The sequence below is a fragment of the Mus caroli genome, chromosome 1 (assembly GCF_900094665.2).
Source record: "Mus caroli chromosome 1, CAROLI_EIJ_v1.1, whole genome shotgun sequence".
Taxonomy (NCBI): domain Eukaryota; kingdom Metazoa; phylum Chordata; class Mammalia; order Rodentia; family Muridae; genus Mus; species Mus caroli.
This window is the reverse complement of record NC_034570.1, coordinates 80,125,255-80,149,808: the sequence shown is the minus strand read 5'-3', so window position 1 is coordinate 80,149,808 and position 24,554 is coordinate 80,125,255. Positions and strand designations below refer to the sequence as shown.

At 46.1% G+C, this 24,554-nt stretch overlaps 1 protein-coding gene across 5 annotated transcripts in view; it reads right to left on the bottom strand.

Annotated features, from left to right (window-relative positions):
* Window positions 1-24,554, bottom strand: part of Inpp5d (inositol polyphosphate-5-phosphatase D) — a 103,859-nt gene that overhangs the window by 55,636 nt on the left and 23,669 nt on the right. For all 5 annotated transcript variants that reach the window (XM_021156170.2, XM_021156184.2, XM_021156176.1 and 2 more), the window contains exon 3: window positions 913-1,063. In XM_021156170.2, the coding sequence (XP_021011829.1) occupies window positions 913-1,063 (151 nt within the window). The remainder of the gene's footprint in view (window positions 1-912; window positions 1,064-24,554) is intronic.

The window sequence follows — 24,554 nt, the reverse complement described above, 5'->3', positions numbered from 1 at the left end:
CTGGGGAACCTGCCAGGAACTCACTGACCTGCTGAGGGGCTCAAGAGGTAACATGTGGGCTTCTGTCAGGCAAGGAACCTTTGAGATGAAAGGAAGGGTGTCCTGCGACAGGGCTCTCTGTATACTTGTCTCTCCAAGACTGGCTCCTTGTCTCTGTGCTGGCCTTCACAAACTCTTGGAAACTCTTTTGCTCCAACATATTTTAAAAGCTTCTTTACAGATGGTGGTGTCTCACTATGGAGCCCAGGTTAGCTCAAACTCATGCTTTTCCTGCCTTGGCATCCTACATTTTGGAATAGCCTGTGGCATGTCCCACCGTGACCATTTTGGTTGCCTCTAGTGATGGTACTTGAAGAAGCACTTTCCCACCCTCTCACTTATGTGCATGGAGCCTCTTCACTTTCACTATAATGATGAAACTGATGGCAACTTCATTTCTGGAGTGTGCCGCTGATGGCAGTCCATTCACGCGCTCATCTGGTCCTGTGACATCCTGAGAGATTAATATACACTGCTCTTATCTAATCTCTTTAAAGGCAAGATTGTGGTTCAGAGAGTCGGAAGTCCCTAAGCCCACAAAGGCAACAAGCCGGGGAGCAGGAATGCTAGTCTACACCTGACTTCAGAGCCATGTTCCCGGCCAATCATTTTTGTGCCAGCAAGACTGTCTAATCCAGTGCTGCAACCCTTTAATAGAGTCCTCAGGTTGTGGTAACCGCAACCATAAGATTATTTTGTTGCTACTTTGTAACTGTAATTTTGCTACTGTTACGGATTTCAATGCAGACATCTGGTACAGGACCCCTGTGAAAGGATCCTGCAACCTCCAAAGAGGTTCTCTAGTCCACCTGTGAGGCCACAGAGTCCTTTTGTCACCTCCCCACACTTGCCATCCCTTCCTTCCCTTCCTACCAGTGTCCTCCTCAGCCTCATCAATGGCATCCTCCTCCTCCAGGGGCACGGGGTACTGCAGGTGGGTCACCAGCCCCATGTTTTCCTTCTTGTAAAACTCGATGAGCTGGTCCAGCTTCGTGAAGAACCTCATGGGGACACCTTCGGATGCCTGAGGACAGAAGCCCCGGACAGAGCACACTTTAGCTAGAATGTCACCCAACCACAAAGGCCACCTGGAGCAGAGACTGAAGAGACTGGGAGTGACCATATTCCAGAAAAAGCTCTCCACCCACGCCTCACATCCTGTAGCCAGTGGCTCCCAGGAGCCCTTTGCAGAGGTGCAAATAGAAGTATTTTTAAAGCTATTTTTTCTCTCCATCTGTTAAAAATGATTTGTATAAGTACTTTACTATACAAATTAGTATATTTTTTATTATATCCAAATTAGAAAATGCCAGGTTTTTTTAAAAAAATAAATCACCTATAATCTCAAAGGCCCAGGAGTTCTATTTTTACAAGTTTAGGTGTGTGTGTGGTCAACAGAGCTATTTTTGCTCCCCCCCACCAAGACATTTCTAAAAATTATATTTTATTTTTGGTATTGAAGGTAGAGCTCAGATTCTCACACATGCAAAGCACACATAGCCCTACCATGAGTGACACCCCGGCCCCAACTATTTGTTTATTAATGACTTATTTTTTACAGCACCGGGGATTGAACCAAGGACTGTACACAAGCTAAGGAAGCATCCATCCTACATCTCCTGTCTCTGCCTCCTGGGTGCTGGGATGACAGATGTGTGTCACTAGGCATCAACAGTCTGCCATTTTAAAGTTGATTTTGAAGCAGGTTCCCTCTAAACTATCCAGACCAAGCTTGAATATGTCATCCTCATGGCTCAACCCTCAGAGGAAGAACACATGCTATCACACGTGGCTTGTTTACTGTATTTCGTTAAGGCTTTTTGAAATGGGGTCTGGCTATATAACCCAAAGTAGCCTCAAGCTTGCAACCATCCTCCTGCATCAGATCCTCAAGGGCTTAAAAATTACAAGCTTGTGCCACTACACTTGATTATTGCTTTTAAACATAGGAAAATTCATGCTTGTACTTTTTTTTCCATTTGTTTAAATTCTATTTTTTTTGTTTGTTTGTTTTTTGAGTGGGTCTCACTATGTAGCCCTGGCTAACCTGGAACTCACGGAGATTTTTCTGTTCCTGTCTCTTGAGTCCTGGGATTGAAGGTGTGCACTACCACGCTAGACTTAGTTACTTTTTTAAAATATAAAATTATTTTGTGTACTATGTGACTGCAGTGCCCATGGAGGCCACAAGAGGGCATCATATCCTCTAGACTGGAGTTAGAGATTATCGGAGCCACCATGTGGGGCTGGGAACTAAACCCAGGATCCTCTGCAAGAGCAGCCAAGGCTCTTAACTACTTGGTCCCCCATCAAGCCCTTAACTGTGTTTCTTGTTTTTTTTTTTTTCAGCCAAAAGTCAGAAAGTTGTCCAAGCAACACAGTTCGTGCCTCTGCTTTTGATGATGGAGGTGACTCTGCTCTACTGTTCTAACACTCTGGGACCAGGACTCTTGTATGTTGGTGGAAGAGGCAACTCCAGTAGGAAATTCAAGGTCTTCCCTGAATAGTTAGCCCAGACCCTACCAAGATGCCCCTTCATCCATTTAGGTATACCCTTGCTAAGATGGCTATCCCTACAGATAGCCAGACCAGAGCAAGAGACTAAATTGCTGCAGCTAATGAGATACATACTCTGTCTAGTGAGTCTCCTGAGGCTTTGTGGGGTCATAATCCCTCCACATGGGCCAAGTGTCTGCCCATAGTTCACTCTTGTCTTACTATTATTTAACTTATTTTATTTTAAGACAATGTTCTACATAGTAGCTCAGGTTGGCCTCAAACTCATGGCAAGCCTCCTGTCTCAGCTACCTAAGTGTTGGGATTACAGGCATGAGCTACCACAACCAGCTGCCCCAATCATTTTAACATGACTTGTCTCCATCTTCAGGTTTAGAGATCAGAGGCTGGACCATTTCTTTCTTTCTTTCTTTCTTTCTTTCTTTCTTTCTTTCTTTCTTTCTTTCTTAATAAAGTCTCTCTCTCTTTTTTTTTTTAAAGATTTATTTATTTATTATATGTGAGTACACTGTAGCTGTCTTCAGACACTCCAGAAGAGGGCGCCAGATCTCGTTACGGATGGTTGTTAGCCATCATGTGGTTGCTGGGATTTGAACTCTGGACCTTTGGAAGAGCAGTCGGGTGCTCTTACCCACTGAGCCATCTCCCCAGCCCTGGACCATTTCTTTAGGGCCAGCTAGCTACCTTTTTGCTGAAAGAAACCCATTGCTTGGGGGGTAAACCAGACCAATAGGAACAATGGGTTTGAGTTAGAAAGTCCTCACAGGAGGGAAGGCAGGTGGTTGACTCAGTCACATCTATATTAGATTCCTATTCCTGATGGTTTGACTGCTTGATTTGGGAGGTTGGTATGCTCTCAGGTGAATGGGACAGACTCAGGAAGTTGCCAATTTGATGGAATTAAGGCTCACCATGGATATAAGTCTTTGGGCTTCTCTAGGTGGGGCTTACTGAGGTGGGAAAACCCACCCTAAATGTAGGTGACATCATCCCATGGGCTGAGGTCCAGGACTGAGTAAAAAGGAGAAAACAAACTGACTCCAGTGTTCATCATGGTTTCCTGACTCTGGACATGGTGTGGCCAGTGGCCTCTGCTTCCTGTTCTGTGCCATCCCCACTGCTGTAGACTGTATCCCCTGGAACTGTAAACCAAATTAACTCGTTTCTTCCTTAAGTTGCTTTTGTAAGGTATTTTGTTACACCAATGAGACAAATAGCTGCTACAACTAGGAAGCTCTCAGGCTTGTCTCTGAACCTTGGGTTCTGGGTCTTCTACACTGTAGTGAGTCACATGGCCTTGCGTGAGAACAGTCTCTGTGGACTCGGGCTGTCCATATGGGCTCCAGGCCTCCCTCTGTGTGCTTCCTGCTCTCCAAGTGTACTTGTGTGCTCATGTGTTTTGCACACAAAAATCTGTGTGTGTATGTGTGTGTGTGAGAGAGAGAGAGAGAGAGAGAGAGAGAGAGAGAGAGAGAGAGAAAGAGAGCATGTGTACACACTCATGCTGTATGGCTTAGGTTGTCTTAGTAAATTTATAGAGAGCTTAGCAAAACCATCTGTTTATTCTTTTCAATAAACTCCCCTGTCTCCTCAAAGCCCCACGCTGCTCAATCTCTTGTGAGCACTGTTAAACCACCTGAGTGGCAGCCCCTGCCAAGATTTCCAGAATATTCTTCAGTGAGTGGTTCAAATGCAAACAAGAATGGAATAACAAGAATAATTTGATGAGATGTAAGACCTGTGAACTCACTTCAGGTAAAGTGTGTGTGGTCTTGTCAGGGGTGGTTACAGGGAATCGATGACACGCCACTGGGCATTCAGAAAGAGAATGAAAATATCAAAGAAATTTGAGATGGGCTGACTCCTGAGTGAATCTGGGGAAGGAGTCTCATCAGGGAGTGGAGAGTGCCTAAGGACTGCATGTGTGAACACTGGTGCGATTGGGGCTTAGGGGGCGTGCAGGCTGAAATGCACATTATTTTATACAGCAGGGGGGAAAAAAAGCTGGAACCAAACCCAGAGACAAGGCTCTATGCTGCACTATTGAATTGTAGACGTGTTCAAGGCGGCTGTGGCAGGCAGGGTGGGGGTGGGGTAAACAATGGTAGGTGAATAGGCTGTGTATTAAGCAAGCAGAGGAAGGAGAAGCTAAAGGGATCCCCGCAGGGAGCAGGCAGGAGCTGGAGGCAGTTGTGACTGCTGAAAGCTGTTAGTCAGCTATGCCTCCCTGGCCCCTGCTCATGCTTGCATTGTCATGGAGGCCAGGGAGCAGGGCCTGGCAGGCCAGGGTGGCTGACCACCTAGGTGGGTTAGGCTTTCGGGGAAGATGGGGAGTGTTGGGTTGAGGTCAAATGTCAAGGATGGGGAAGCAGGCTCCTCTGGGTAGATGCATGAGCATGAGCCAGCTTGGAGCGGCACTGCTAAGAAGGGAGGCTTTCCTCTGCCTCCCATAGGCACAACTCCTCAAGTGTGGGATAGTTTGGACTGTCTTCCCACTTATTAGAAAGGCAATCCCTGTATTCATATGTACATGGTGTTTGGAGGTAAAGCCTTTGTAATAGGGGTGTGTGTGTGTGTGTGTGTGTGTTTACGTGATGGTGTCAGTGGCTCTTGTTGCAGAGGAAAAGCAATCTCAGCTCACCCTTGCTGTCTGGTCATATGATACCCCATGCCATGTTATGATACAGCAAGAAGGCCCTCCCTAGACAGAAGCCAGCACATTGCTCCTAGGAGCCTACATCCAGAACTGTGAGCCAAATAAGCTGTATGCCTCGATTCACGGGAGTCTGGCTGGGACCTTGGTCATGCTAGGCAGTTGCTTTACCTTCAAGCTACATGCCTGGGACTTCAATCTTTAAAAGGGACCCTGTTTGTGGTATTCAGTCATAGCAACAAGATCCACTTATTTATTTATGTATGCAATGAATATGCACATATACAAGGCCAACTGACGAGACAGATGGGGATGAGACAGGAGGCAGAGATATCAGGTGGGTGCCTGGGTCCATTTGACAGAGAAATGTCCTTGCAAAGGCCTTATGGCCACACCCAGGAGCTGGGGCTCAGGGACAGCTCTGAGCGCTTTGTACTTCTAGTACCCAGAAAGGATACAAGGGCCCTCCTAAGGGAAGCAAATTCCCACGAGATAAATTTCAATTGTTATGCCATGTGGGCCAGCAGGAAGCAGCCTGTCTGCCACAGGCAGCAGATAGAGGCAGAGGAGATGGTGGAGATATGGGTCCCAACAGGCCAGAGAAAGGGGTCTCTTGGAGGCACAGTATAAAATGCTGTCTTCATGTGTCTTCATAAGATGGGCTTAAAAGGCCCTGTGTCCAGGCAGAGTGGATAGTGAATGGCTGGCTCTGTGTAGCCAATAAACCCCACTAGGCCTAAACCAACACGTGGGAAGGATCTTCTAGGTGGCAGTGTACTGACTGTGGGCCAGGAGGAACAACAGTGTCCTTTAGTAACGAGCCTAGAGGTCCCTTTCCACATGAGATGTTGCACATATTCACCTGCCTAAGAGGTCCCCCTCCCCACAGGAGCGGGGTCTACATACTACATCTCAGTCTACCATACTTCCTGTAATTCTGAGGAGCCTGGCAACCGCTGATTCTGTGGGGTTACCACACTGGAATCAGAATGACAGGCAAGGATTTGTAGTTTTAATTGTGAACTGGACACAGTCTAGAATTACCTGGGAAGAGAGTCTCAATGAGGGATTGTCTAGATCAGGTTGGCCTATGGCATGGATGTGTGTGTGTGTGTGTGTGTGTGTGTGTGTGTGTGTGTGTGGCAGGGAATAGGAGAGGAGTATTGCCTTTTTGTTTTGTTTTGTTTTTTTTGCGACAGGGTTTCTCTGGGTAGCCCTGGCTGTCCTGGAACTCACTTTGCAGACCATGCTAACCTTGAACTCAGAGATTTACCTGCCTCTGTCTCTCTCAAGCGCTGGGACCAACAGCACCCGCCACCTCTGCCTGGCTACCACTTTCACCTCCCCGTTACAAAGGGCCGTAATGTGGAATTATGAGCGAAAACAAAAACAAACCTTTCCTCCTGCCACCCCCTTAGTTGCTTTTTGTTATTACAGCAACAGGAAATAAAACTAGGTTAGATACCTTCTGTGTGCTTGGGCTTGGAAGTAGAAACAGTGAGAGGTGGGGCTTGGTGTACCCCTTTTCTCCCAATAACCCCAAAGGTGGTGCTTTTCGACTATTTTAAAATGTAAAATGTGGTCAAGAAAGGTGTCATAGGCATTAGTCACAGTCCTAGCAAGAAGCAGATGGCCATATAAAACTGGCATTTGGGGAGAGTTTGGTAGGTAGAGAGAAAGAGTTCTAGAACTAACAGCGGAGGGAAGCAGTTTACCTCTCCCCCCTGGAACCCCCCAGCAGAAGGATAGTGCTGGAGCCCAAGGAGAACACCCAGCAGGAGTGGAGCCCCTGTGGAGGGGCTCACAGGGAGGGAGCCAGGGCCCGAGAACCCCCCCCCCCTCTGCTTCTTCACTATCTTCCTCTCACTGTCTTACCACCTGGCTGGGGCTCTCACTGGCTAAACTCAAAGGAGTGAATGAACCAGAGGACAATCATGGTGGCAGAGCAGCACCTGTGTGTCACATGGATCAGATCAAGGCCTAGTTCATAGTTCCCTGCCAGCAGAGGGGCGTGGCTCTGGATTCTTAGTCTAGGCCGCCAGCTTTTGTTCCTCATTCTGCAGCTATGGCCTTCCTTAAAAGATACACCAAGTCATTTTGAAATAGAGAAGGAACCCCAAAGGTCTCGAGTTAGCTGTGGGCCTCTAACAGCCTTCTGAGCGGTTTACTGATGAACCCTCACTGTGCCCCTTAGGAATGATACCCCCACGATACCCATGGACCGTGAGGCCCCTACTCCACGGTGACTCTCTTCTTCCACTTGGCAGGCATGAATTCCTTCTCTCCTTAACAGATTAACTACAGCATGTGGCAGGCAGTTTGATCCAAGAGAGAGAGAGAGAGAGAGAGAGAGAGAGAGAGAGAGAGAGAGAGAGAGAGAGAGAGAGAGAGAGAGAGAGAGAGAACCTGAAGATGAGTGGGTATGGTGCATGCGGTATGGCCCTTCCACTGTGCTCCACCCTCAGCCTCAGGCTCTTCCTACTTTAAAATAAGGCTTGTAACTGGGATATCCTAGGCTTGAGGCCGATAGACCTCTCCCTGGGATTTGCTTAATCAACAGGCTGGACATGAATTTATTATGTTCAGAATCGAAAGTCACACACAAGACAATAAAGTAAGGATTAGTTCTGTTCATGAAATGAAATGTAGTCCTTGTCTCCGATTAGTTAATATGTCTACACAGAGTAACTAGAAGCAACGTTTTTTATGAGGCCTTTCTAGACAACAACCCAAGGAGTCAAGCTTTGAATGCACAGCTCACTCTGCCTTGGGATATAACTGTGGTTCCTATTTTACCCCCACCCCACCCCACCCTCCACTCACAAGAGCCTTGAAAAACCCAGTCTTATAGCCCAGGTCTGTTGACAGGGGAAACTGGTGCAGCACATAACCACTGCCCACTGTTCTGAGATACATCTGCTCCATAAAACAGACCACACTACTGTAAAAGGTGGAGGGAGGTGGAAGGGAGTAGACTGCCCAGCTAGATCTTATAGGGAAAATCTTGTTCTATCTCTTGGCATCTGAATCTACCAGGGAGCAATATCCGGAAGGTGCAAAGCCATGCACAAAGGTTTTGGGTATGGAGGGTTGGCCTTCAGGCTGGGGGGTCTAGGTTTGAGGAAGAGGAGGAAGGGCATTGGTACCTTTGAGACTAAGGTCAGCTGAAGGTCAGCTGGTGGTCAGACTGCTGGCTGCTTTTTCAGATGCAGTCCTGGGGATGACTGAAAATACCCTGGGGGCAGGGTGGGGGTGGGGGGTCGAGAAAGAGCAGGCCAGGGTGGTCAGAGCCCTAGACAAGCTGAAACTTCCCAGGGGATAGTTTTAATGTCAGCACTGTCTGCCATCTCTAAATGCAGAACTGAAATAGACTGGGCACAGGGGAGGAAGTCTGCCAGCCGCTGAGCAGAAGTGTGGTGCTCCGGGTAGCCACTCCTGAAGGTTGGGGCAGCCTTTCTTTTAGGTTGAAAAGACTTTCCAGAGCAGGACTGGCCCGAGATGCCAGCCCTTGGGAGGCAGAGACTGAGGATCAGGGATTCAAGGAGATCCTTAGCTACTTAGCCATTCTGAGGCCAGCCCATCCAGTTACCAAGGCGATTTTACAGATGGTGGGAAGTGGGAAGTGGGGAACCCAAACCAAAGAGCACCATGCATATTCACACTAAATCAAAGCACCCATTTCAGGTCCAAGGAGAAAATCAGAAGACAAGGCTTAGGCAGCAGGGTGAAAGCAAACACATTTGTCTGCTGGGCAGAGGGGTGCCAGTGATCATGTTTATTATTTCTGCTTCGTAATGAGGACCTGAGTCTGCCAGTTGGAAAGGCGGCGATTGAGGGACAGGCATGGGCTAGACTCAGTCCAACCTTGGGGGTGTTCCACAGATGCAACTTACGCAGAAGATCTGAGAGCTGTGCTGATCAGGGGGCAGGGGCAGGGGCAGGGGGAGGGGGGCGGCGGCAGGGCAGCTCAGGAGTGCAGCTGGCCTGACCAGGCCTTTGTGTTCTAGATACCAAGGTCTGCCATCTCCCTATGCAGTTATCAGTGTGGCTAGGGCCCAGCTTCTCCTGAGTCTCTCCCCACAGGCCCCTCCGCCCTCTCCTATCTCTGCAGTCATCAGGAAGTTTCCTCTACCTGCCTTCTTCTCACTGTCTACTCACCTCCTGTGCCTTGGCCAAACAGACTTCATGTGGGTGAAGGGGAGAGTGCGTGATTTCTGGGGCCTCTGGGATTTTGTAGAACTTATTATTATTTTTAACAGGGTTTTGAAGCTTTTGGGAGCACTCAAGAGCTGGGGTGTGCATTCATGTAGGATTGATATTTTAACTTTTATTTATTGATTGATTCAAGTTCTATGCCCAGACTTGACTCAAACTCATCATCTGAGTGTGGAGATTACAGGTGCAAACCACGGCTGGTCAGGATGACATCACTTTGGCAGCAGTACAGAGTAAGCGTCTGTACTTGAGTGAGGGAGGTAGGGTGGAAGAAAGGAGAAAGGGGCAGGGACAGGGATCTGGTACAGCTAGAACACGGATACACTGAGGAGGCGTGGCCAGCTAGAGGGACCCAGAAGCCTGGGGAAAGGGGCAGGTTGGGCTGAGAATAGTTTGGGGGGCTGCTTTAGACTTGGGGGGCTGCTTTAGACTCAGAAACCTGTCTTTAGTTATAGGGCTGAGAATGGATTCTCTAAAGGATATTCCCAAAGAAGACAGCGCATCCCCTTCCTTCTTCCTCTGAGATAGGATTTGGCTCTGGAACCATATAGTTCAGGCTAGAGTGAAACTTGAGATCCTCCTGCCTCAGCCTCCCAAGTACTGGGATTATAGGCATGACCCACCATGCCCAGCTCCCCTTCCTCGGGTTATTAGCACAGTTTCATTGTTTCGTCTCCTTTGAAGTAGCTAGAGCCAACTTCCGAGCTGGGGTCATGGAGATGGTAAGGACACAGACGGATACAGAGACAGTTGGGCTGAAGGCACAGCGGACACTGAGGTAAGGAAGCATCCAGATCCTGAGAGGCCACAGGAGATGGCGAGGCCAAAGGGACAGCTGAGCAGGGCACTGGTTCTACACCTGCTAAGGAACACGGAGAAGCATGCAAGCCAGGCTAGGGAGGGAGCTGCAGAGCAATTCTGTTGTTTGGGATTTGAATGGGAAGTAGCAGTATGAATTGTGTATACACACACACACACACACCCTTTCTCCCCCACCTTCTTGGTTCTGTCTGCTGAGAGGGCCTAGACTAACAGCAATGAGCATGCTCACTGTTCACATCTTGGGTGCTTTCCCCATTACAAAGACCCAGAGGTTCTTAAATTCATCTAAGTGCCTACAATCTGGGGCTGGGAAGGCACAGCAGAACCTGATATATATATTTCTATATATATTCCTATTGGTTGTGACCCCTTTGGCAAACCTCTATCTTCAAAAATATTTACCTTCTGATGTGTAACAGTAGCAAAATTATAGTTAATGAAGTAGCAATGAAATTAGTTTTATGATTGGGGGGGTCACCACAGCATGAAGAACTATATTAAAGGGTCACTGCACTAGTAGGTTCTAGGGAGAAAAGCCATGCTTCGAACGTGAAGACAATTTGTCGAAAAGAGCCAGGAATCACCAAGTGTAGCAGGAGGAGCAGCCAGTACACTCTGAACATTGAAATGAATAATGAAGATAGTTACAATCCCCTGGGTAAAACGAGAATCCACAACTTTATCCTTACATAAATGAATCAGAAGGAAAGCTTTCCCCACAGCGTAATGTCAATAAATAACTGTGGGACCAATGATAGAAGAGGCAGCCAGCATTTGGCAGCTATCATGGTAACTACCGATGCAAGATGCACTTCACCAGTAGATGCTAAAACTAGGTGGGTGAGAGTTTGAGAGATGAGATATTTAGATAGTCTCGGATTATTTCCACAAAACAGGTATGTGTGTGTGTGTGTGTGTGTGTGTGTGTGTGTATAATTTTCTAGTTTTATTTTATTTGCTTAGTTAGGGGTTGAATTCAGAGCCGTGGGTATGCTAGGCAGTTGACATTCAAGTTGTTTACAGCTATCGGCCTAGTCATCAGTCTTTTATTTATTTTGAGACAGGGTCTTATTATGCAGCCGAAGCTGGACTCAAACCCCTGGTCCTCTTGCCTGTGCTTCTGAGTGCTGGGATTTCAAGCTGTACTGCTATCCTTGACTGCAGTCATTTATTTTCTTTTTGACAAGGATTCGTGTGGTCTAAGCTGGCCTTGGACTTACTATGATGCCTGGGACAACCCTGAATTCCTGAGGGTGTGAAGATAGATCAGTGGCCAAGAACATAATAGTGTGAGACTCTGGTTTCAATCCTAAGCAGAGGGAGAGAGGGATGGAGAGACGGACGGATGGAGGGACAGAGGGAGAGAGGAACAGAGGACAGAGGGAGAGACAGAGGGAGGGAATATTAAGACCCCAAATAACAAATATCTAATTTTGCAAAGAGAAAACCCTTCAGATGTTATCTTAGCTTCACACTCAGAGCGCACTCTAACAACTGCGCAGAGCAGCCGGCATGGCACCTTGAGCAGGAGTATTAAGCTTAGCACCACCACTGAGAAGCCCTGCTGGAAATGGAAATGCAGAACTGGACCCAACCACAAGGAAAGCCCTGAAGAACTCAAACCAAGAAGCACCCTACAAAATTACTACCAAGTTCTCAAAAAAAAAAAAAAAGTCAATATCATGAAGGAAGACAAGGAAGGCACACACAACAGCACCCCCAGCTTTAGCGTCCAGGAGGAAAGTTATTTTATGTGTATAAATTATAGTTCACATAGTTACACAAATAGGATGTTTTATATTGCTGCTAAGACTGCTGGAGGCATTTGAATGGAGCTATGGGATTGGACAGTAAGCCAGCATTAACGTCCTAATTTTGATGGCTGACTATGGCTATGAAGGAGAGAGAGATAATAGGGTACTGTCAGACCCTTCCTCTCCAATAATTCAGAAAAACAACAGTGCCATATGAGAGAGAATGATCAGCGTATTATATGCTCGGTGGGAAAATGAGAGAGAAAAATGCAATTCTTTGTACTATTTTTAAAAATTTCCTAAGTCAATTTACTTTCAAAATAAATTATTTATTTATTTTAAAAAAAGAAGACCAGACTGGAAATGGCCTATATCATAGTTGTTTACATGCAAAAATTATTTCAATATGGGTTATGAAAAGCATTCTTAGAATCAGTTTTTGTAATGTAGATCATTTTTTTAGCATGTAAATGTGCAAGTGTGTGCACACATGCACATACACATGTACATGGAGGGAAAGGTTTTTCAAAGAGATCTTTTCTAAAAGTGTCAAATTTATAAAGATCATATAAAACCATTCCAGGTGTACAGACTTTTAGAGGTTTCTGTATAAAACCTGCAGCTGCCTTGGGTCATCTGCAGTGCTCAGCTGTAATAATTCGGATACACTGAGAACATAAACACAGTCACAGAGTGTCCGGTAGTTCTGTGTGAGTGGATGGAGGTGAAGAGGTGATGGAAAATTCAAGGTTGTTGGGCTGAGAAGGTAGTTTGGGTGGGGTTTTGGATCAGCCTGTGTAGAGACCCCAGATCTTCCTTCCCAATGGAGATGAAGGTAGGGGCAGTGGGCTAGCACTCATTTCTCTGGGCACAGTCCTATTTCTGTTGGCTTGCCCATATCAGGGCTCTCAAACTGACAACTTGAAAACCAAAGCCTCAGAGGGTTGCTACAGTTTAAACATACAATGTTCTCATTCATGGTTTGAGTGCTTATTCCCAGGCCAAAAGCACCATTTATAGAAAGTTGTAAAAAATTTAGGGCTGGTTACAGAATGAGACCCTGTCAGATAAGTAGTTACAAATTTAAAGTAACAAAAGCAGGAGAACTGGGCAAGAATAAGTAACATTGGAAAAACTAGGAAGAGGATGGGGAGGAGGGAGAGGAGGGGGAGGAGGAGGAGGAGAGGAGAAGAAGAAGAAGAAGAAGAAGAAGAAGAAGAAGAAGAAGAAGAAGAAGAAGAAGAAGAAGAAGAAGAAGTTGCTACTGTTGAAGTTGTTTCTATTTAGTTCCAATTATAGCCTGTGGGGAACATAGACCTAGCATTGCTAGAATTTACAAATGTCAGCCGGGCGTGGTGGCGCACGCCTTTAATCCCAGCACTCGGGAGGCAGAGGCAGGCGGATTTCTGAGTTCGAGGCCAGCCTGGTCTACAAAGTGAGTGCCAGGACAGTCAGGGCTACACAGAGAAACCCTGTCTCGAAAAAACAAAAAAACAACAAAAAAAACCAACAACAACAACAAAAAAGAATTTACAAATGTCAAATGTCAAAAGAAGTTAATTCGAGGCTCTACTGTTTTGTAGTTAATCTTCATTGCCACATTAACAGGACTTAGAATCCCCTACTAGACAAACTTCTCAACAGGTTTGTCAAGGAATTTCCAGAGAAGATTAACTGAGGAAGATTTACCATCTGAATGCAGGTAGCAGCATTTCTCATGGGGTGGGGTCTAGACTCTATTAAAAAAATGAAAGAGGAAAAAGGCAGCTGAACACAGGTGTGCATCTCCTTCAGCTTCCTGACTGTGGATACAGTAAGACAAGCCTTGTGGTCCCACTATCCTGCTTTCCCACCATGATGGACCATATCCTCTCAACCATGACCCCAAGTAAACCTTACTTCCCTTAAGTTGCTTCTAATTGGGGCATTTTGCTGTTGGAGTGTGAACGCTGTGATACTTAACGCTCAGGCTACACTACTCTCCTTGTCCATGGAAGAGGATTATACGATCTGCTCGGCCGAGAGCAGAGTTAGTTGCTGCTGTAAGCCCGAGGTAAGTCATCTGCTAAGCGCAGTTGCCTTCTACTTTTCAGAAGCACAAACCGAAGCTCAGAGAAATGGGAAGTTTGATCACACAGTCAAGTCTGTAAAAGAGGTCTTGGGGAAAAAAAAATCCCTCCCCAAAGGTGATAAAAAGAAAAGAAAATACTGAATTAAAATGACTCTGAGTAAGGGTTTAGGGCCTGAAAAGACCGGAAGTCAGGTGGAAGTGATTGTGAACTTACCTGACCCCTCTGAGGTACAGGGGTGTGTGGGCTATTTTTAAGTTAACTTGGCACAAGATTAAAGTCATCGGAGAGGAGGGAACTTCAATTGAGAAAATGCCTCTGTGGAGGTTTGGTCTTTTGCTAGGTATAATAATGCTAAATATTGGTCCCCAAGGCCTGGTTGCCCCCAGGGACAAGAGAATCTGCACGTAGACCCAAGATCTCTGTAACCTTGTCTCCTCCCCCAAGTTATCGCTGATTGGTGAATAAAGATGCCTACAGCCTATAGCTGGGCAGAATTGAGACAGGCAGGGATTGGGAGTTCCCAGGCTTGGAGGAAAACCACGAGAGGAAAGAGAGAAGATGGAATCTGGAGAAGTTGCCACTTGGAGTTAAGAGTGGCCCAGATGGAACATGGCAAGTGACAACTAGGGGTTATGGGTAGGGAAGTAGATTCAGATGGTTTAGAGGGTAGATATCTACCCAGCTCTAGTGCATTAAAAGCTTATTATAAATATACATGGTGTGTGTCTTTTATCTGGGAACTGAATGATCAAAGACGGGGTAGAAACCCAGACTGAGATTAAATGTTTTCTACAACATGCCTCCATAAAATCAGGCTGTAAGCAACCCTATAAGGCATTTTCTCAATTAGTGGTTGATGGGGGAAGAGCCAAGCTCATTGTGGGTGGGGTCATCCCTGGGCTGGTGGTCCTGGGTTCTATAAGAAAGCAGGCTGAGCAAGCCATGAGAAACAAGCCAGTAAGCAGCACCTCCATGGCCTCTGCATCAGCTCCTGCCTCCAGGCTCCTGTCCTGTTGGAGTTCCTGTCCTGGCTTCCTTCAATGATGGACTGTGATGTGGACATATAAGCCAAAGAAACCCTTTCCTCCTCAACATGCTTTTGGTCATGGTGTTTCGCCACGACAACAGAAACCCCAACTAGGAAAATGAGGCTCTGATCAAGATGCTCAAAGTCTAGAGTCAGGACTTGGCCAGCTCTTCCAATTTGAGTTTATACCACGCTGTCCAGGGTTATTACCCATGGTTTCCACTGACTTCAATCCCAAGCAGCCATTCTAGTGGGCGTCTTATTGGGAATATTGACACCACAGACACTGGCAGAAGATTGGGGGGCATTATTTTCCTTATAGGAGAATAGCTCTCAGATATTTGTCACCTCATATGTCATAGGGAGTGACATCAGCCATTCTAACAGCACCGTCTCCTACGGACTGGGCTTCCTGTCTATACCTGGTTTTCCTTCTGCATGACCCCAGGATTAGAAGGCAACATTGAATCCTGAAGAAATTACAGTGGTCACAAAAGGGTTAATAACTTCTGGGGCAATGCAGAGGGCAAGGAGCATTCATCAAGGACAAAGATTTTCCAACTTAAAGATGGCAAAGGCCCAGACCAAAACAGGAAGCTTCCAGCTTGCCGCGGTGGGTGGTGGGATTGTCTGAGGCTGAGAGGAGCCGGAAAGGGACAAGAACAAAGTGTTCTCTGCTTGGCAAGCTGTCATGATAGCATGGGCCCATCAGCTCCTCAGCATGGCACGCCCCAGACCTCTGGGGGCCAGAAGTTCAGTTAGGTAGACTTTGATAAACACCAGCCTTTAGAGGAACTGAAAGTTACCTCTGTCGCCTCTTGCTGCTCCAAGGAACTGAGCAAGACACAGTCTAGCCTGAGATCCAAGGCAGGCAAACAGATGCAGTTACACCTGCTGCTGTGACGCCCCAAGCTCCATCCCAGGGAAGGAAGAGACCTCTGAGCAAGAGAACTGGACCTTGGGGGAGGGGAGGCCTAAGGGGAAGGGCAGATCGGGGAAGTTGTGACTTTCACAATGGGTGAGAAGGCTTACTCTGCAGTTCACAGTTCGATGGGGTTATGTGTGTCTTGGGTAAGGTTTCAGGTCGGGGCAATCTGCCAAAGCAGGGTCTATGAGAAAATGCAAAGTGTGTAGCAGTCTAGGGACAGTGGGTCTGCACTGGGGACCAATCCAGTCAGTGAAACATGGTTTTTAAGGATTAGGCTCTTTATTAAATCTTTTAGATTTATATACATTATTTATACAGAAAAAACAGCTTCATTGTGAGGTTTTTACACACACACACACACACACACACACACACACACACACACATTTTGTTCACATTTACCTCCTATGACTCTCTGTTGTCCCCCTCACATACCTGCTGATCTTTCTGTTTCTAATCCCCTCTTTATCTCTCATTTATACAGTGTGTGTGTGTTTGTTTGTGTGTGGGTGCGTGCACACGTGTGCACGTGCGAGCAAGCGCATGCATGCATGCACACACACATATGTCGATGAGTTTAGTTTGGGTTGTTCATAAGAGAGCATAGATGAGAGGTTATTGACAGGAATATGGATGCCTCGCCAGTAGCTATACCACAGGAGAAACTGACTGACTCCCCTGGTATTGTTAACCACCGACAGATCTTCAGGGGGTGATGGGACCGCACAAGTCCCTCTCCCTTCCCCCACAAGAAGATCCTTTTCTGTATCAGAAGCAGAACAGTCCTGGGGTGAGATGATAGGCAAGGAGGGAACTATGGCATTGAAGGGGAGGAGGGTTCACCCACTTCCAGCCATGGGGTCACAGAAGCCCAAGCTCATTGGAGCCCCCCTTCTCCCCACAAAGGAGCTAAGAACTTCAAATAATTATGTGGGAAAAAAATCTGTTAATTTTAAGAACTGTTTCTCACTGGTCCATACTTAAAGAAAACCATGCGTCAGATAACCAACAGTGCTAAGCCTTGATGGCTACAACATCACAGCAGCCACCTGCCTGCCACCATCAAGCTCATCTATGTAGATTTGGGCAAAGCATCTTGTGAGATTCATTCATCAGCTGTTGAGGACCACCCGGAAAAAAAGACCAGCGCAGTCAGATCCCAGTCAAGTCAGAACAGACACACGTCTCCATTCCATCAGCTGTTCACATCAGACGTGGGCTTACAGGGTTGCCAGTCAGAAGGTGGCATCTCCACCCTTCTGGGTGACAGAAGCACAAGCAGACCCTGGGTGATCTGAATATGCTAGACCAGACAATGGGAAGTTTATGAGAAAATCAAGCTGGGGCTCTGCGTGGAGATAGGAAAAAGTGCACACAAGGAAGATAGGAGTAAGCGCAGTGTAAATAAAAGGGCCTTCCCTTCCCAGAGGTAGTGTGGGTCAAGCCGAGCTCTTAGGAGAGTGCTGAATGGGAGAGGAAGTGAACTCTGCAGCCCTGGGCTCCTAAGGTCCTTTGGAAAAGGGAGAGTGCATCATAGGTTAGGGGTGGACATGCAGAATGGTGGCTAGAACCCTCCTTGTGAGAGGAAGAACCAGCTGGGGCAGGAATGGTCCTAGGAGTCAGATGTCTTTCTCCTTTAAGGAGCATATTGTGGGATGCACAGGTTATCCCCTGAGAGTTCCTGGTGTCTGGTTCTGACCAGTCACCTAGCATTCAGCTTTACCTAAGAAGAAGTCCCCAGTGGACTGGCCGGAACCTTCATACAGGACCTATGCTGACCCTCATCTTATTTACCCACTTCCTGTTCCCCTTTGCTGCCCTGGTCTTGATTTATAGTCTCCTCCTGGAGCAGAAATCCGAAACAGGCCATAAGAATGTCACTGCTACCAATGTGCATCGCTGCATTATTGCAAGTAGAGCCTAATCAATAAGCGGAACAGGAGGAGGAGTCTACATCCAGCATCCGAGAGGAAGTGGGACGTTAGCATATGGGCTGAGGAACCGTGAGTCAGCAGGAAAGGGGGGACTGTTTACTATTGGAGGCTGCTGAGTCACCGGGAAGAAGAGCTGTAGTCCCCATTTTAAAGCAAATGTCAAAATAAAGCACTTGACATAGAAACATGATAAAAGTGTTAGAAAATAAAAAATACTATTTTCCCCCCAATAATTAAGGTTGGTGAGTCACAAGATCTAGAATCCACAGGAGAAAAACTGATAAGCTAAAATGATTTTGTTGTTGTTTTATAACAGAAGCCCTTGTTGCACAGGCTGGCTGCAAATTCCCCATTTAGCTGAAAATGACCCTGATCTTCTGTGTGTCCCAGCCCTGCCTCCCAAGTACTGGGATTCCAGGTGTGTGCTACCATGCTGCTTTTATGGTGCTGAGGACTGATCACAGGGATGGCTCCCTGTGTTCTAGCAAGCACGAGGCAAGTACCAACTGAGCTATATCCCAGCCTCTGTTTAAAAATTTCACAAGTCAGGATAGACTTGTGAAATAATAATATAATCTGGAAAAAAAAAAGACAGGCTAGAGAGATGATTTAGTTTATACATTTTCTGAGTTCAGATCCCCAGAACTACATAGAGAGCAGAAAGGGCATAGTGGTGTGCGCATGTGACCCCAGCCTTGGCAGCAGGGTGGTGACTGTGGTGGTGGTGGTGGTGTGTGTGTGTGTGTGACCCCAGCCTTGGTGGCAGGGTGGTGGTGTGTGCATATGACTCCAGCCTTGGAGGTGGAGACTAGAGACAGGTGGATTCCTGCAGCTCACTGCTCCCACAGCCTAAAGGAACTGATGTTGTAAAGGTCCAGTGGGAAACACTGTTTTAAAGAATAAAGACAGTAATCAGGGAAAGGCACTAGACACTGACCTCCAGCTGTAATGTGCACTGTAGGCACAGTGGTACACATACCACACACATATATAACAACAATAACAACACACACACACACACACACACACACACACACACACACACGGAAAACCCTTTAAAAGAAAAAGTAAACTAACCAAATAAAAATTAGTTTACTAAATATATGTATATTGGGGGGACAAAGGTAGGAGGCAGGGTTTCTTTGTGTAGCCTTGCCTGTCCTGGAACTCACTCTGTAGACCCGGCTGGCTTTGAACTCAGAGTTCTACCTGCCTTTCCTTCCTGAGTGCTGGGATTAAAGGCATGTACCACCATTACCTGGCAAGAACATTTTTTTTTTTTTTTTTTTTTTTTTTTTTTTTTTTTTTTGGTTTTTCGAGACAGGGTTTCTCTGTGTAGCCCTGGCTGTCCTGGAACTCACTTTGTAGACCAGGCTGGCCTCGAACTCAGAAATCCGCCTGCCTCTACCTCCCAAGTGCTGGGATTAAAGGCATGCGCCACCACGCCCGGCTGAACATATTTTTATTTAGAAAGGTTTTTTAGATTTGTTTTTATTTTATGTGTATAGATGTTCTATTTGCACAAATGTATGTGCACTACATATGTGCCTAGTGGGTACCCTGAAATGGATGACTGTAAGCCGCCACAGGGGTGCTGGGAATCAAACATACATCCTCGGAAAGAGCAGCAAGTACTTCTAGCTGCTGAGACTTTTCTCCCACCCCAAAAGATTTTTTTTTTAAATAAAAATATTAAATCTGAGCATGGGAGAAACACACCTGTTACTCCAGCACTGAAGGCAGAAGCAGAAAGATCAGTGCCAACCTGAGACAAATGAGACTCTATCTCAAACAAATGAACAAACAATAAATAAATAAATATGCAAATTATAAGAAAAGGAATGCAAATGATGAAAACATGTGAAAAGGGCTTATTGTTATTTTTAATAAAGGAAATGCAAACCAAAATGCTGAGGATGCAAATTGTATCCATTGCTTGAGGACACTTACAGACACTGATAATGTCCAGTACTGAGACAAAGATGACTCGGTAGGAGCTAAGCGGTATCGTAGGGGAGGCTCACTCGATGAGCTTTTAGGCAAGGTGAATTGACCAAATGTATAATAAAAATGAATATTCCTTCAATGTAGGTCTCTTCCTTACTAGAGAAAGCGTGTGTGTGTGTGTGTGTGTGTGTGTGTAGGTGTATGTAGGTTAGAGAGTAGCTTTGTGGAGTGGTTCTCTCTTTCCACCTTTATGTGGATCCTAGAGATCAAAACTCAGGTGGTAAGGATAGTGTGGAAGGTGCCTTTATCCCTGAGTCAAGCAGCCAGACCTCTTGTCAGAGTGATTTTTTAAAAGAATATTTGTGTTTCCCTTGAGTGGAAGAGGAAACAAAAGCAAAGACAAGAAAACACAAAAGAAAGGGTGTACTGTGTGAAGCAACTGCTTCTAAACAGGCCACTACCTTTCTAACAATGCCCAATAGCCCCCACTCTGCTGACGCAGCGAAGTCTTCTCTCCCAGGAGGCCAGGTGCTAGCCTAACTGTAATCAATAGCTAATTAATAAAATTCTAAGAATCAAAAGGTCATCCTGCCACTCAGTTTTTGCATTGGAGATTTTAACATTCTTTATTTTTATTTTTTTTAAGATTTATTCATTTTATGTATGTGAGTACACTGTGGCTGTCTTCAGACACACCAGAAGAGGGCATCAGATCCCATTACAGATGGTTGTGAGCCACCATGTGGTTGCTGGGAATTGAACTCAGGACCTCTGGAAGAGCAGCCAGTGTTTTTAACCACTGAGCCATCTCTCCAGCCCAAAGACTTTAAATATAATACTTGCATACTTTCTGAGGACTCAGGTGATGGATGGTATTTTTTATGTTAATTATTACAGGGGGAGTTGAGCAAGAATGACCCTCATGGGTTCCTATATTTGAATACTTAGTCAGCAGGAAGTAGCACTATTGAAAAGGATTAGAAGGGCTAGGAGGTGTGGTCTTGTTGGAGGAAGCCAGGCCCAGTCTGCCTGTCTTCCTACTACCTGTAGATCCAGACCTAGATGTAGAACTCTCAGTTCCTTCTCTAGCACCATGTCTGCCTGCATGCCACCATGCTCCTGCCATGATGCTAATGGGCTAACCCTCTGAAACTGTAAGCAAGGCCCTAGCTAAATGCTTTCTTTTATAGGAGTTGCTGTGATGGTGTCTTCTCACAGCAATAGAACAGTAACTGAGACAGGGATAGAACAGACTAAAACAGAGAGCACCTCTAATCTGAAAACCCCAAATCTGAAACGCTTCAAGATTCAAAACTTTTTGAGTAAACCAATAGATGCCGCAAGTGGGGAATTCCACGCCTGACATCATGTGACAGGTTTCAGAAAATACAGGCATTCTGAAAGAACACAGAAAGTGATCTTCAGGCTACTATGTACCAGGGTCTAACAACAAAAAGAGGGGAGGGGAGGATTTTGTGTTTTCACATATCTCATGTATGTGCACATATTCTAACATCCAGGAGGAAAAAGTCCTAAATTCAAACCACCTCTGCTCCCCAGATGATTCCTAGTTGACAAGGGACATCCAAACTATACTGTCTGTCGCTAGGCAACAATCCCCAAAACTGTTAAGAGGAATCACAGCTCACTTAAAACCAGACACAACTGTTTATCTGAGCAGATGTTATATAATTATTCCCAAATTAAAAATGTTTAATTATGTATTTCTTTGTTTGTATGTGGTGTTACATGGAAGCCAGAGGTTGTTGTGGTGTCAATAGTTTCTTCATCTTGTTTATGTATATTTACATATATGTGTGTGTGTACATATGTGTGTATGTTGTGTACATGCATCCCTGTGGAGATGAGAGGTTACCTTTGGTGTCCTTCTCAGGAACTCCATCTAAGTCCTTTGAGATAGGATTCCTCATTAGCCTGGAGGTGATCAGTTAGGCTGGATAAGCTCCAGGGCTCCTCCTGTCCCTCTTCCACCCAGTGCTGGGAATTTAATCATATTCATACCAACCAAGCACCATTATGTGCTTTCTGGGGACCACACCACTGCCCCAGCCCCTGTTGCCAAGTTTTTTGCAGTTCTCTCCTCCATGAACCTTCAAAGAACTCCTCTGAGAGCCCACACCATGCTTCAATGCCATTTTTTTTTTTTTTTTTTGTTGGTTTTTCGAGACAGGGTTTCTCTGTGTAGCCCTGGCTGTCCTGGCACTCACTTTGTAGACCAGGCTGGCCTCGAACTCAGAAATCCGCCTGCCTCTGCCTCCCGAGTGCTGGGATTAAAGGCGTGCGCCACCACGCCCGGCTTTCAATGCCATTTTTAAGGTACCAAAGACATTATAGATTCTACAGCTGCATTTGAGAGAAGTGTATTCACACTGATACTTTCCCAGGAAGAGAAACTGGCCTCCAGGTGAGGGGATTTTACTTGTGTTTGGTATTTTTGATTCCTGCTTTCTACTTGCCTTAAAGAAAAAAAAAAAAAGCAGAGACAGCACATGTTGACTCAGCACCTCTCAGATGGTAGCCGCATCTATATAGCAGGACTATATAGCATCTATAGCAGAACTATAGTGTGCAGTGGTCCCGGGTGTCACAAAAGCCCTCATGGATCCCTCACCTTGCTTTCTCTGTTTTTCGCAGGCCACATTAATCTCCCCACCCCTTGCTCTTCCTGTGTGATCATTTCCATCTTGAGGTCAAGATTATTCCACCCACTCTTCCTTTATCTTAAGAGAATCACTGAGCCCTGGGCAGGCAGTGAGGGCGAGGTGTCCTTCAGGACTGAAGATAGTGAAGGCCGGGCTTATTGGTCAGGCTGTGTTTCTGGACAGAAGATTGGGTGAGATGTTGGGGACAGGAAATATCAGCCTTCTACTTGCATGTTTGGCAGCTAACTTTAAGGAAGCCTTCTCCTAGTACACACAACTAGGGAAGTTCATCTCCTTACCATATGCATTTCCCCCTCCCCACTTCGAACAAGCAAAATCTGTCTTTAGATGTACTCTTGGGGGATTGGGGTGTAAGTCAGTGGTAGAGTACTACTCACTTAGGGTATGTAAGGCCTTGGGTTGAATTCTTGGCATCCCAAGAAAAAGAAAAGGAAGGAGGCAGACACACACATAACTTTTAAATTGTCCCCTGCTAAGAATTTAGACACAGCATTTGGGACCACTTGGATACAGACAACACAGTCCTGGGAACATGAGCAATCTAGATTTCCATATTGCCAGAGCCCAGGACATGGTATATTTTTATCCTTAATTACAACCCCGAGTGGCCCTCCCTTCTAGCTTCTCTTTACTTTCCGTAAAACTCAAGTTACTCTGGGAGACAGGAGTGACAGCAGGCAGACAAGTGGATGTGCTTGGCCCTGGGAGCCAGCCCAGAGAGGAGCTGCCTCAAGGGGCAGCCCAGGGCAACTGTCTGATTAGCCTTGCTCCAGATGCTCCACAGCCCTGGCATCATCCCAGGCCATTCGAGTCTTACTGGCTGCAGAGAGGTCCTAAAGGCACCAACTGGGGGCACCTTGGCAAATAGCATGGACAGGGCTATTTGGAAACACAAAAAATACTCCTTCCTTTTCATGTATCCAGTATTTATTGAGAACCTAACTGGTATCTGGATGTATCAAGTATTATTGAGTACCTAATGGGTGCCTGGATATATCTAGTATTTACATTATCTGCGCTGAGTACCTAATGCAGAGCCTGCATTTGCCCACTATTAATTGAGTATTTAATGAGTGTAGGTGGCTTTCTGGCACTTCAGTACAAGACAGGCAAGGTCTCACTTCACTTGGATCCATCTTCTGGTCTCAGGATGGAGATAGATAGGATAGCTGAATGGATAGGTCATGAACATAGCTGCTGTGGGAGGCAGAATAATGATTTCCCCACCCGGTTCTATAGATGTTCATGTCCCCACCTCAGAACCTGTGAATAAGCTGTCATCCAGCATGAGTGAGCTAGGCTTGCTCATGTTCTGCTCTGAGATGCAAAAGGATACCAATTAAAGGATAATCACAGTGCTATTCTGTTGGCATTGTGAGACATATTGACCACCATTGCTGGCTTGAAGGACAGAGGAAGATTTCCTTCTGAAGTCTTTGGAAATGGTGCAGAGCTCTGCTCATACCTGGATTTTAGCACAGCCAGTGAAGACCATTTTTGGATTTCTGGCATTCAAAAATACAAGATAATCAATGTGTATGACTGTATACTACTGGGTTATGTTGCTACTGGCAACTAGTTGTAGATAGTGGTAAGGGATGTTAGGAAAACAGAACAGGGTACAGGGGAGAGGGGTGTTGGGAAAACATGGTTTCACATGGGGAGGCCTGGAAAAGAGGCTCTGAAAGCGACATTGGGAGTGGCGGGGTCAGCCACAGGTGGGTCTGGAGAGCCGTCTCTCTGGTCTTGTTTCCATTAGAGTACCATTCCTCTTCCCAGGATTAAATGAAAGAGTGTATCCCAAGTCCCTGCCTCCATGGAGGCTCACTAAACAGACTCAATGGCAACAAGACCCTAGGTGAAGTCATGGGACCCTCTCTGACCCCTGTGTCCTCAGGTCTCTCTTAGACATGGCCAGTGGTCCAGGTACCAGCCATGACCCTATGCCCTGCCTCTGCCTTC